This window comes from Rissa tridactyla, chromosome Z (genome assembly GCF_028500815.1).
Source record: "Rissa tridactyla isolate bRisTri1 chromosome Z, bRisTri1.patW.cur.20221130, whole genome shotgun sequence".
Classification (NCBI taxonomy): Eukaryota; Metazoa; Chordata; class Aves; order Charadriiformes; family Laridae; genus Rissa; species Rissa tridactyla.
In genome coordinates this window covers 86,292,809-86,306,414 of record NC_071497.1, presented here as the reverse complement: position 1 = coordinate 86,306,414, position 13,606 = coordinate 86,292,809, and the positions used below count along the sequence as shown (strand labels likewise).

The window sequence follows — 13,606 nt, the reverse complement described above, 5'->3', positions numbered from 1 at the left end:
GAAAAAACCCAAAAGCGATTGGACAAAGCTTCATTTACTCTGATGGTCTAAATAATAATAGTAATTAAGAACAACTCTTGCAAGATTAGTACATGTTGCAATCTACCTTATTTGCATTTTGAAACTTGCTTGTTTCAGGACTGCTTTATGGTATTTTAGCATGTCACGCTTTAGTAAGATGTGAACCAGTTCCTCAGATAAAAGTAAAACGCTTCCAGTAGTTTCTGGTAGGATGGTTTTTGCCCCTCTTCACGTATATCCGTGAGTCTCCTGACCTTCATGATTATCATAAAAAAGCCATTAAAAGAGGGGTGTGGTGGAAATGCTTCACAAATACTGTAGTAGATCAAAACACAGCTTTTGAGGTTAGCCCCCTCTCTGTAATGAGCTGAGCCTTCGTTCTTCAGATTTTGCCGCTGCTGTTGCCTAAAATCCTGTTAAGAAACTCTTTTAACGCAATTTTTGTTGAAGATGCAAGACTGTAATCTGCTCATCACCGACTCTAGAATTCTGTCTTTTTAATGTGGGAAAGTGGTAGGAATAAATGTTTCAAATTTTAGGACGCCTTCCAGCATGGTTAGCAGTGATGCAGATCTGCCAAACAACCGCAAAATTGAAACTAAAAACTTACCAGGCAACTCATAGCTTAGAGTTTGTTGATTTCACTACAGATTACAGGTTTGGAAAAATAAGTAGTCGTTTATGTCTAGAGAAATAACTTCTGTACAGTAACAGGACTATTTCTGTGCAACCAAAGTGAAACAAATAAAATGTGTTTTTATGGCTGCAGGCAGGACTGGCATAGGAAATTTATCTCTTTTTTTTTTTTTTTTTTTCCCCTTTTCATTCTGTTATAGCTATGAGGCAGATTTTAGCACTGCTATATTTAAAACAAATGAAAATCTGTTTTGATCCAGTAAGTGGAGCAGGCCAAATACATTCAGAAGAGTTATGTCACTCTAGCTCTGTTGGGGAAGAAAAAAAAAAAAAGAAAAAAGAATGTTAATAAACACTACGTTGTTAAAATACGTAGTTGGGTACAAAGTGGGTTTTGGTTTGTGTGCCTTTTACAGACTAATATTCCCTAAAAGCCTGCATCGTCAGGATTTGGCATGATCACTTAAAGAGCAATACCACCCTTTTTTGGCAACTGTAGGACAATGACGAAAATGTGCATTGCATTTTAATGTGTACGTCTTTGGAATAATTCACTTAAACTTCTAATGGCCTAATTTTATACAAACAGTCAGGAGGAATAGATTTCCATGTGCGTCTTGATTTGAGGATGCACAAGTGATGCCAGAGGCCTGGCTTGGCTGGCAGAATCCGTGTTGATGGTGATGGAGAAGTTCTGGAGCCGAGTTTGAGGGAGGAAAGGATTGCTACGTTTAGTAATATAAACTTATTTAGTCTAGGGACTAGCGCATTAAAAATCATGATACTGAATGTAGGACAAATGCAAAACTAGCACAGCGTTCTCAGAATAATAAATGCTTGGTTTAGACTCTAATCCACCCATCAGGCAACTCCCTGGAAGGCTGTATGTGCAGTAGGTCTGGTGTGCGGTGCCTGTAGCGAATCCGGATGTTCTGTCTTAAGAGCAGTGTGTCACTGTGAACACAGTGACAATGATACCAATTAAAATCAAGAAGAAGATTACGATGGTGCTGAGACAAAACCGTGTTCTTTTGAATCAGTTTGAGATTTTCCTCCAGGAATATACATGATCTTTTCCAGTTTAAAGAAGGTAGGAATTCTCTTAACGACTGTCTTGTCCAGACTATGAAGTGAATGCTCAAATTACAGCAAAGGCCATCTGAAAGGTAATTTTTGTTGGTCCTCAAGAATAAGAAGGCCTCTTTCTGAATGGCTTGACTGTCTTTGCTACGAAGTCCTTTGTAATGTCCTCCCCATATCTGCAGAGTGATAAGCTGAGAGTATTCTTTTACTTTGTCTACAGACAGGATGTTACATTTAAGGCTACACATCTGATTTTTCTTTTAAATCAAGCTGCCGTGCTTGTATGAATCATATTTCCAATTTGTCGTAACTACTGTTATCTTATTGTAATCAAAGTTACCTGAGAAACTGTACCTACACAATGAGCGTTTTTAAAGTGACTCTTTTGGTAGTAACCTATTTATTTAAGGCCTAATACTGTAGTAAATTTGCACCATGATTTTTTTAAAGTCTTATTTATTCAGTGTACTATGAGGTAGGGGGTGCTGCTGTCCTGTCAAAAGACTCAGTCATGCAAAAGTCTGAGTAAAGTGGGAACTTTGAACATGGCTATCTCAGCTTCTGATTTATTTACCGCTTCTTTTTTGTCGGTAAAAATCCCTTTAGTGTTTATAACTCCCTAGAGCGTTTACCTGTTTAAAAAATGTTCCTGAAACTCCGGCATGAAATTACTTTTCATAGCAGCAGCAAGTTAATATTCTATTTTGATGCATTTGTTCTTCGTGGGAAAAAAGCAAGCAAGGACTACTCTGCTTTTTTTCTAGTCGAGATTAAAAAAAGCCAAGTAGTTGACACCGCTTTCAGTGGGTTCTAATAGGCTGTTCAGTTTAACTACAAAAGCGTTTCCAGTATAGGTGTACCCGTGGGGCAAACAGACATCTCTTTGAAGTTTGTTTTGTGGTTTGACTGTAAGATAAATGCCGGAGAGTTTCCAGTGACAGTAGGACTAGTTTAATTCTGTGAGCTTATTTTTTGCCCCCCCCCCTTTTTTTTTTTTTTAAGGGAGACCTTTGCCTTTATCTTTAAAAGCGAGCAAGTCATGACTTCCTAAGTGATGCTCAATTGTGCTTATGTTATACATAGGCTTATTGGTTTTTTTTTTTTTTTTTCCAAAGGCAATTAGAACATAGAACAAGTCCTAATAGTGAGGTCTAAATTTTGGGAATGTACTTTGATTTCTGTGTAAGAAAAACATTGCTGCCATTAGCTGCTTGTTACTTTTTAGCGCTGCTCCTATTCTGTCTTTTTTCTGCAGTGCACCCACTTCAGGGGCTGGCCTTCATTGAGGAGAATTTTCAGTTGCCGCCTTCTCATCTCTTCTGCAAGTCGGCATCTTTTCTCCTTCGCTGCTCCTAACTATACTGCTTTTCTAAACTTAAATGAAAACCAACACAAGGCCAACGATAACAACGAACAAGTTAGCCCAAGTTTTCTTGTGTAGGCTTTCTCTGATCATCCTTAGGTTTTAGTTTGAATATTTTGGCTGCCTTTTGTTTTGCCTGTTGGCAGGAGAATGTAAAAAAGAAGTTTAACGGCTGTTATTTTGTATTTCCATGGCTCAATTACTTGCCTTGATCTCTGAAAATGCATGCTAACAATCTCCCCTACTTACGTGTGGGGAATGCTGGTTGAAGCATGCTGCCTAATAGGGTCTTAGTATGTAAAATAAATTTATTTTCTGTGTAGGGTGGATTAATCCTTGTTCTGAAAGATAATAACGATTATTATAAAGTCATAGTGGTAACTCTGACTTCGTTTTACGAGGGCAAAATGAATCAGTCCTCAGTCCCAGCAGACCTCATCAGGTTGTTTAGGAAACAGAAATAGATTCTCAAAAGTGAATACAAAACGTTTCCATAAGTAGAAGATTAAATAACAATCTCGAAATGAACCTTTTACAGTTGGTAAATTGGTGTCAATTGCTGTTGGTGCTTTAGTGTGGTGGTATGAACTGCATGTACTATTGTGTAAAAAATACATTTTTGTTGCAAGCAAAATTAGATACCAAATGCAGAACTCCTTTGAAGGCATGAAAATGCATTATGTATTATGCCATTCATGTAGTGACTTCTTTACCGAATCTTTGAGTGTCTGTTTGAGTATTTGCAAATAAATCTTTCAGGAAAGCTATCTCCAACAATTGCAGAGCAGTTTTGGTATCCTGGTGAACTAATCTCTCATGTTCCCTTCGAGGTCAGCTATCTAGCAGGATTTGGTCAGCAGCTGTCCAATATTAGATTCCCTTGAACATAAGATCGAACAACTAATTTTATTATGGTCTTATTTACTATTACAGCGTGAAATGCTCGGATATATTTCCAATCTCCTTACTTTCTTGGGCTTCATTCCCAACTTATGGAGGGGAGCGATTGGTAGAAACACTTTGCCTTGCTCTGCCTCTGTTAGGTAGCCAAATTAAGATGTCTTTAACCTGAATTGCCTTTTCAAAAGTGTTTAGCATTTTTCTTCCTCTTTGCTGGTGCGTGCCTGTAGGTGAGCCAACAGCCTGCCAGACGGGATCCTGAGAAAACAGGCCACCTTGGGATGGGTGACGTGCCTGATTTGTTTAGTCTGACCCCGCAGTGCTCTAGTAGAGGGTATAAATACTAAATTAAAGGAGTAAATTGTAGTTTTAATAGCCATGAAGTCACACCTTCTCTTTTTTCAGTTTCTTATCATTTTAGCCACTGCTGCAAGACTGTGAAGCCAGAGCCGCTTTGAAAAGCGAGCCATTTCAAACTCGGAGAAGACAGCATGTTTTCCCTGTTATCACCTGCTGTTGGAGCAGCTAGCCTGCTGTGATTGAAATTTTCCTCAAAAATCTGTTTGGTGGGGAGAGTCAGCAAGGAAAAACTCAAAATTAAAAAAAAAAAAAAAAAAGGGGAAGTTTGCCAAAATTATTTTTTTTTTGAAAGCAACCAAACCCAGAAATGTCTGCCAACAAGATTATTGTTTTAATAAGCTAGGCTACTATCTTGCCTGTAAACTTGCTGTGCATTTTGAACTGGGGAAGGGGCCAGATAGGCTTTGCTGTACGATAAAATTCAAGGTAACTTCCTTGTACGTTAATTAGCTCGCTCCGCTGCTTCACAGGAAACATCTGAAAAGTGTCTTTTTTAATAAAGTTCCTTCCAAGCTCATTATACAACGTAATCACCTTCAACCCACTAAGAACTTCAATTTGTACAGCATGTGAATTTGCACAAGCGTGTAGCTGGAGGTGAAGGGTTGTGTTCTTCGTTTAGTCTTGTCTAAAGTGATTTGAGCTGTGATAATGTCATTGAAAGAATAGGGTTTAGGTGTTGTTGCACATCACCTCTTTTGAGGTCTGCTGTTTTTTGTTAATTGGTTGTGTCAAAAAAACGTTGTACGGTGTTTAATTTGACAGGATAAAGTTTAAGTGCTGATATGTATGTCTGCTATGGTAGAACTAAGTCTCTCAGGTGCACTAAATTTAATAATTTTGTTTGGAAATAAACCCTAGAAACTTCTAATTGAAGTTAACAGATTATTTTTAAAAAAACTATAGAAAGTTAACTGTCTTTAGGTAATACTAAATATTTGTAACTTCTGGTTAATGCTTATAAAAGTAACAGCCATACAACAATCTATTGTTGAAATTGTATTTGGAGATGTTCCTGTATAATCCCACATTTATTTTGCAATTCTTAATTGTCTCGATGTTGGGGCACGCTGCAGTTTGGTCAGACCAGAGGCTCCGCTATGTCACAGCACCCTGAAAGAACGCTTTCGCTTACTCCTTGTGACATGAAAGAAGGCAGTGTAAAATTAAGGAATATCCAGAACATGTGGATGAGGACAAAGTTTACTGGTTTCTCCTGTATCTGTGTAAAGTTTCCTTAAAATAACGTAGTGGTCCATGCATCTGACTTTTGTAGCAGTTGAAATTTTAGAGTATGGGAACTCGGAGCAATGCATTTTAAAAATCTTCTGCAGCGAGTGGGACTTCAAAGTCTGAGCTTTCTACAACAGCCCTTTCAGTTTGACTTCTAAGGTATCTCCAGCGTATCATCCAGAGTGCCTTCCCAGGGAGAAGAAAGCTTTGTACCTCTCCTTCCACCTTTCTTTTCTACTCAAAACTAAATTTGAATTTAAGCTTGGTTTTAACACCTCCAGAAAAAAACTAACAGAAGAAGACGCTGTTTCTTAGTTTCAACCAAGATGTGTAAGTAGCAGGCTTTTATGTAGACATACTGGTTTCAATAGGTTCTATAACCTCACTCTTTTCCATTACTGCATGCTAATTATTTAATAGATGTTCAAATAAAGCTGCTGCAAATAGGCCTTTTAGTTGACTTTTACCTCAATGGAGCTTTCTCTGCAGGTAAGAGAAAGCTTTGCAGCAGGAGCAGGTTAGAGATTGAAGATAATCTGGGAATGATTCAGAAATTAAGGCATTATTTCAGTGATTTGACAGCCTACAGGTTGGAAAATGGAAACGACTACAGGACTGGTAGCGAAAAAATGAATATATGTGAAAACTAAGGTAGTTGGGGTGGAAATAAAGTTTTGAGTTTATTCCAATCCTTCCAGCTCACGTATTAATCTCCCTCATAGAACAGGGGGAAGGTCTGACATACGAAATGACGAGTCTGGGCGGCATTGATAAAAACTGCAGCCTTGAAACTGAACGGAAGGCCAGTGGGTGTTTTGTTTGCCATCTGCTGAGGTTGACCCGGAAGGCTTCCAGAGCATGTACTTTCTCCAGTATTTTGACATCATATGAACTTGTTGGAACTCTGAAATGAAGTATAAGTAAGGATCGGGGCTTTTGTGGAAAATGGAATCAAATGAAATATGGTTTCATAGTAGAATTCAGTAGATTTTAGAGTTTGTGCCAAAATAATGTTCTGAAGTAAGCAGAAGGAAGGAGTGCCCCTCAATCTGTTGGACTTTAGTGAACTGCACTTTCAGTTGTGTGTCATTCGATTTCATAGGAGCTGGAGAATGGAAAATACTACAGGTTTTGCAGCATGGTTAAGGCGCAGGTTGAAGAGGAGACAATAGTGGGTTATGGTAAAACAAGGGCTTCTTGGTTGTTGTAAGGTACTGATGGAGTTGCATGGACAACGTTCTTGGAACCAGTCTGTTATTAATATCTGTGAACTTGGATGCGTAAGTGGTGTGTGCTGCGTATCAGCAAGTTTCATACCTAGGACATCATCAGAACAAGTGAGGATCAGAAAATAATCAGGAGAAACTGAATGATTTTGACAGTAAGGGGGTGATTTAGGATGAAAATAAGCATGAATAGAAGGCTGTGCACTTAAGGACTAAGAAAAAGAATTCTGCTTTTTTGTCAGAGAGGGCAGGTGGTTGGTTCACCACTTGGAAGGAAAAGATGCATTGGCAATAACATGAATGTAGTGGGATGTAAAGGAGTGACATACTGAAATAGCCTTTGAAATAGCTGTGGATTGAAATAGCCTTTAATACCCGCCCTACCGATGATCCATGCGGATGTTAGTATGGGAATTGGATCGTATACTTTGATTTGCTTTTGGATTACTGAACAAAACAAACAAACAAGAGCCACAAAATGTTAGGTGTGTAAATAATAGAATTTAAGAATGGTGGATGCATTTATAAAGTTTGCTTTTACTTGTGGAACCTGTTTTCAGAGCTCTGCAGGAAGAATTTGTAGTGAAGCTAGGCTGATAACTGCTCACTGCTGGAATTTTGGATTCCTTTGGGGGGTACACGAAGCATTTCTCCCCAGGGAACCTCAAGAGCAAAGATAGTAAAAAGAGTGTTGTCTTGATGACACAGTCTGTTGGCTTCTTACAACAGAAGGGGCTGATAGGGGAAAAATGGAAGATAGCATGTTTCATCTTTAGTACCGAAATTTGGATAGAATAGGAGAAGCAGCAGCATGTCAAATTTCTATATCCTTTTAGTAGTTACTTAGCTATGGGCTAAAATGACTGAGTGTATACAGGTTTTAATTTAAAAAAATATGCCTGGAACAGAGAATATTAACACCAACTGCAGAGTTTCATTGTTTTCTTCTTTTCAGTCAGTGGTTTGTGTTCATTAGGAAAGCTGGGAAGGCAATTCCGAACAGGAGGCTTTATTCAGTAAATTCAGCCCTTCCGCTCTGGTAGGAAACAGGGACAAGCAGCCAGCAATTCTTGACAAGGTTTTATCCTAAACTTTTCTTATAGGTGCCTGAATAGGAATGAAAGACAATGGGTCAGATTATTTTAATAGCAAACCTGCTTGCCCCACAAAAGACTTGCTCCGTCTCTGACCTTCAGTGCAGAATTTTCCTTACTGTTAACAAACCAGGGTGTTAATCTCGACTATCTAAAATAAAACTGGTGTTGTGTTTAATTTGGCTTCTAGCGTAGCTTCAATTCTCAGTTTACGAGAAGTAGAAGGGAGTTTTGTGGTGGGATGTGTGTGTGTACGTATGTGTGGTGGGGGTGGTTTTTTTCCTTCCCACACCCATCCTTGAGGAGGTTAGCTTCAGATTGTGATCTGTTTTAAGTCTCTTTCTCCCACCCTTTACCTCTTGTTAATTATGTCTTTCCATATTTCTGGAGTCATTTAAATGACTTTGAAAAATGTTTGGCTTAATTAGCTATTTTTCCCAGAATTCAATACATATTCTTCTGTGGGGAAGTTCTTGCCTCAAGGTGTTTTTAAGTTTAAAAAAAACCCAACAAACCAAACACTTTGGAAAAGTGAAGAAAACAAAAATCTTCAGTAGTTTTCTGCAGAAAGGAAGTGGTGTGAAAATTTCTCTGAGCTCAGTTAACCTTGTGGGTTCCAGTAGTTGGGAGGATTTTGACATTTGGCTTGTTTCATTGGAGAGAAATTGTCATTAGACCAAGAGACTGTTGGCTTCACACGATGGGTATTTGCCATTTTCACGGCCATCTATGCTGAGAGGCTGTCAAAAACAGGTGTCGCAGTCTGAGTTTTACATAGCAGTTCTTAATAGATGATTTTCTGCCGAGCTTTTCAGTCTGGGGGCAGTGCCATGGTCCCTTCCAGTGAAAGGAACTATATGGCTTCTTGTCAGTAAGGTGCTTATTAACAATGACTTGCACATGGGGCAGTAAGTCTACAGGAAGCCCCACTGAGGTTGGTGAAAATATGTATGGATTAAATATGTATTTAGTGCAGGCGGTGTGTGCACAATGTGTGTGTGACTGTGTTTGAGTTGCTTGAGAACGAAACAGAGATGAGGGAACAGAAAGTTCTGTGATGTAAAGACTGGTAGAAATACCCCTTCCTTAGGATAACAGGAAATTAGATATTTGCTGATGCCACTCAAAAACATCAGCTGGGAATTTAGGGTAATAATAATTCCATAATTCCAAATGCAGATGATTTAAATAACTTCCCTACAACCGATTTGATTTGTTATGGTGGGATCTGTACACCCAATGGCAGCTTTGGACCTGTTTCATATTCTGCATCATCTTGCTTGCTGCTTGCTTGCTTGTTGCTCGGTTCCTTATCTGGCTTTGCTCGCCCGTCTGAGGGACGGAATCGCTAAAAGATGTCATGTCACCTCAAGTCCTCATTCTGCCCATCTGTTTAATGCCTCGCTGTTTGATAGCTGCGAAGGGTTGCTGTTGAGTCTAGGTTGGCCTTAGCTAGCAATCGGTTTAAACCTTGCATACGGTCTTTACATTCGTGCAGAGAGGGTCCTGCACTTGGCCACAGTCTGACATTTAGAGTCCTTATACTGGAATTTAGTGGAAATTAGCTGGACTGCTACCCCAGCTTCCCAAGGTGTAGTGTATCCTACCGTCCAACAGCCTTACATATAAATTAAATCCAGTGCCAAGGATGGGAGTGGATATGCAGAGGTTGGGCAGGTGTACCATCACCGATCAACACATCAACCAACATGCCACATGGAATAAAGATAACGGAAACTTTTTAGATAATTAACAAGGTATAAAACCTGTTATAAGAAGTCAAGGTTGTATCCTCTTGTACAACAAAACATACTAAAGTGTTTTCTTCTTTTTAGTCCAAGTGGTAAGAAGTTCAGAAGCAAGCCTCAGTTGGCAAGATACCTGGGAAACACTGTTGATCTCAGCAGTTTTGACTTCAGAACGGGAAAGATGATGCCCAGTAAATTGCAGAAGAACAAACAGAGACTAAGGAATGATTCTCTCAATCAAAATAAGGTTTGTTAGTAAATACTGTGTTTAAGGATATCCTAAGAATTTCCTTTCCTGTAGTTCATTTAGCAATTTCTTTTCTGCTTAAAGCAGTCTGCTTCTAAGATGTACATGTATGTTTAATTATTAGTAGTGGTAGAGACGTAAATTTATAAATAGAAGGAATACTCTGCTACTACCAAGGAAATATCAAGGTGAGGTTAAGTATGAATCCAAAGTTTGAGTAATTCAGGAGTTGGCTTGTGACTAAGAACCTCAGTGCTGGTCATCTACCTGAATGATATTCTTCTAAATGGGAAAAGTTAGGACTGTTGACACCAAGAGATTCTCCTGTGCAAGGCTTCAAATTGCTATGTTCATCTTCCTGTTCTGAGATGAAATAGTTCACATTTTTAACGTGTGCACTATGTGCCAGGAAGCTTGTTTTCTGAGGCAAATGCATTTATCTGTCCGAATCTGGCTGGCTGTGTACAACTTAACCAGGCCGGGTGTTTTTAAGGTTGGGCCTTTCTCAATTCATCTGATTGTTCCCTTATTGTCTGTTGCTTTTTGAACAACAGTGTATCCTTTTGAATACTGAAGAAAATGTGTGTAGTAGGTGAAAAATAAAAGGCTGAAGCATACAGAAGTGAAATATAGCACACAGGGACATGACAAGGAAATTCAGCTGACTCTCAGATAATATGTTCCTGGACAAACTTTAGAAACCTCATACAACAGTTTGAAAGGATTTCTGTAACAACCTGCAATGTTTTCTTTTTGAAGTGTTTTTATTCTTCAGGATTTCGTAACTTACAGTAGCACACGAAAATACCTAACGAGTTATAGCTATGTCTTGTGCACTGATGTTTTTTGTCATCTGCCGTTTGTAATGTGTGAACCACACATTTCATGCTGATTTCTTTCTTTGTTTGAAGCACGTGTTCAAATTATTTCATATTTCCTTCCCACAGACATAAGACTTTCAAATAATAGGACATTTGGGGGTAGTCCAAGGAAAGGTTTTGGTTAGCCTCTTTGCATGAGCAGAAATTACAAAATTTGGTATATAATATCTGAATGAGTCTGTGCTCACTTGGCTTTCCCGGGATCTTAGATTACTTGAATGTTGCTCACGGTAGCTCTGTTAAATACAAGATTAGAAATCAATGCCTTTTTTAGGTAAATACCATTTATTATAGCTAAGTGACTGAATGCGGAACTTGTGAGCTTTCAAGAATCGCTGCACTATGCTTGCGATAGTTAACAATGAGATTTCAAATTATTCCTGAAGTTTGTTTTCTTCCACAGACACTGAGAGAGAATAGTTGTGGCCGTCTTCTCCTCCGCCTTGCAGCTGGGGTCCATAAAAGACAGACTTGCCTAGGCAAGTTTGTGTATAAACTTGCTCATGTTTTATGGGTTGTTTGTTTTCGTACAAACAGTTTACCGCAAATGTTTCTAAATTCTTTGGCTCCCCTTGTGTTTCAAGAAGGAATATCAAAATATACTTGAGTCTTCTTTCTGGGACGTGTCTAGGCAGTGAGATTTATGCAGCTGGTGGATGGAAATTCTCTCTTGCCGTACTTCTAACCTTCGAGATTCTCGTCACTAGCAGATTAGATCTCAATGTCAGGATTGACATACTAATGCCACCTGGCGTAAAATGGAACTGAGGATAATATATGCTAATGAATGCTCTCCATTTTGTGATGGTAATGCACAACAGCGTACACGACATGGAAATAGTCTAGGAAAATCCTTATCTCCGATCTTCGCCTGCTGCATTCTTACTGCCCTTTCGGTATTGGCAATAAAGGTATATATTTGATAGATGTACTTACTTTAGAGCCGCAGGAGGAGTTTTTCTTCAGCCTATACTGATCTTGCCATTGTTTTCTCTGTAAACATTTTTACCTTTCACTTGCAAATGAAGTCGCTTTATTTATATGAAGTGCTGTTGAAGAGATAATGAAATCAGGAATACAATTGAATATGAATCCAGTAGATACAGCATACTGCTCTGCTTACAAAAATATGCTTATCAATTCTTTCTATTGAAAAGAAAACATAATAGAGAGTGCTGGTTAAACGTGCTGGCTGGTTATAAGTGTCTCCTTAGGTTAAAGGATGGATTAGGTTAATGGAAATACATTGCTGAGTTTTTATAACATTTTTATGTCCGGGGCACATTGATGCTTCTGGAAATACATGTCAGTGGACTGAAATTCTTTTGGAAACCATTGTGGGAGGATAAAATACTCCTAATGAGTAAAAATAAGCAGAGAATGTTGATATTTCTGCTGTCTGATACATTGCTATAGTTCCCAGAGTAGGAAGAGATTTTGTTTCATGATAACAGTCAAGCAATGGAAAGGCCCAAAGTATGTCTGTGTTTCTGAAGGCTGAAGTTTTGTAGGTGTGCCTAAAAGTGAATATTCTGAGCTTAATCGCCATCTGAAACGAAGTAATCTGTGGCTGACCATGTGAAATATGTAGATAGTGTCTTGGTCGTGAGGATCTTTGTTACTTATTTCTATTAGGATGTACTTGAAGCTTTTCCTTTGTCATGGATAAATCTTATGTATGGCTGGCTTATGATTTGTTGTGAAAAAGAATTTCTCGGAATATGAGTCGCCTCCTGTTAAAATATGGTAATTTTTTTCCCTGTACATCTGAAGATCTGCAGGTGCTGGAGATGGGTGAGCTTTGCAAGTTTCTGTCCTAAAGAGTTTATATCTGTTGTTTAAAACTCAGTGCCGCAAATGAGAGACTGTTTATTTAGGATGAGATCAGAAAGCCCAGATGTGACTACGATTAGAAAGGAAATAAAGTAGGAAAGTAGGAAGGTTGTAATTACAGTACTTAGGAATTGATCTGTTCTTAGTGTAAACAGTTTATCCTATTTTCTAGTATGTAGCCTTGATAAAAAGTATATGGGATATCCACTGCTTGAACCTGTATTTCCTGCATAGTTTGTAACTCATCAGAGTTTCACTTTAATTCTGGGGGCCATATCATTAATATAGCTGAATTTTCTTAAGTTCTCACACTGCCTGAAGGAATCTCCCTTTTTATTTTTCTAAGTTTAATGGATTTATGTTTTAACTTCTCTTTAAGGCCAAAAGGAACCTGTAAATATTTTTCGTGAACTTGAAATGAAGACCTTTGTTCTAGAAATGTTTGCTAAACCAGATTTTTCATATGGCAGATGGCTCTGTAATATTATTGGTTTTCTCAGTTTTAATAGCTATTTCACCACTAATACTGATGCTACTGCCCAGAATGCCCTGGGGGCACGGACTTCAAAGCATCAAGTAGTACTTTGAACGTAATGTCACAAGATCAGGGGATGCGAAGCTTGTAGGATAGGCAGGGTCTATCAGGGTTCTGGACTGAATTAAGTTACGTGGTTTGAGGAAAGCTCATTGTCAAAACACTTTGTGCAAATATAAGTACAGGCGATTACTGTCTAGCTCTGGTTGGTGATTCTGTGCTCATCAGAGATGCTTTCATTATATATGAAAAAGTCTAACGTTGGGTTTACTATTGTCATCATCGGGTGGAAAAAAAATTTGAGCCCATAACCAGTATCCATCAAAGTATCTGAAAGTATTTTTCTAGCGTACTGGGTCTTCCTGGGTGAAACATTAGGAGAAGACTGATGTCTAGATTTATTTATAAGCTTAGATTCTCACTTTTGCTTTGTATAAAAAGGTCTG

At 38.5% G+C, this 13,606-nt stretch overlaps 1 protein-coding gene across 1 annotated transcript in view; it reads left to right on the top strand.

Annotated features, from left to right (window-relative positions):
- Positions 1-13,606, top strand: part of LOC128902780 (methyl-CpG-binding domain protein 2) — a 38,581-nt gene that overhangs the window by 2,687 nt on the left and 22,288 nt on the right. Inside the window, exon 2 of the mRNA XM_054186313.1 lies at positions 9,752-9,911. Within this exon, the coding sequence (XP_054042288.1) occupies positions 9,752-9,911 (160 nt within the window). The remainder of the gene's footprint in view (positions 1-9,751; positions 9,912-13,606) is intronic.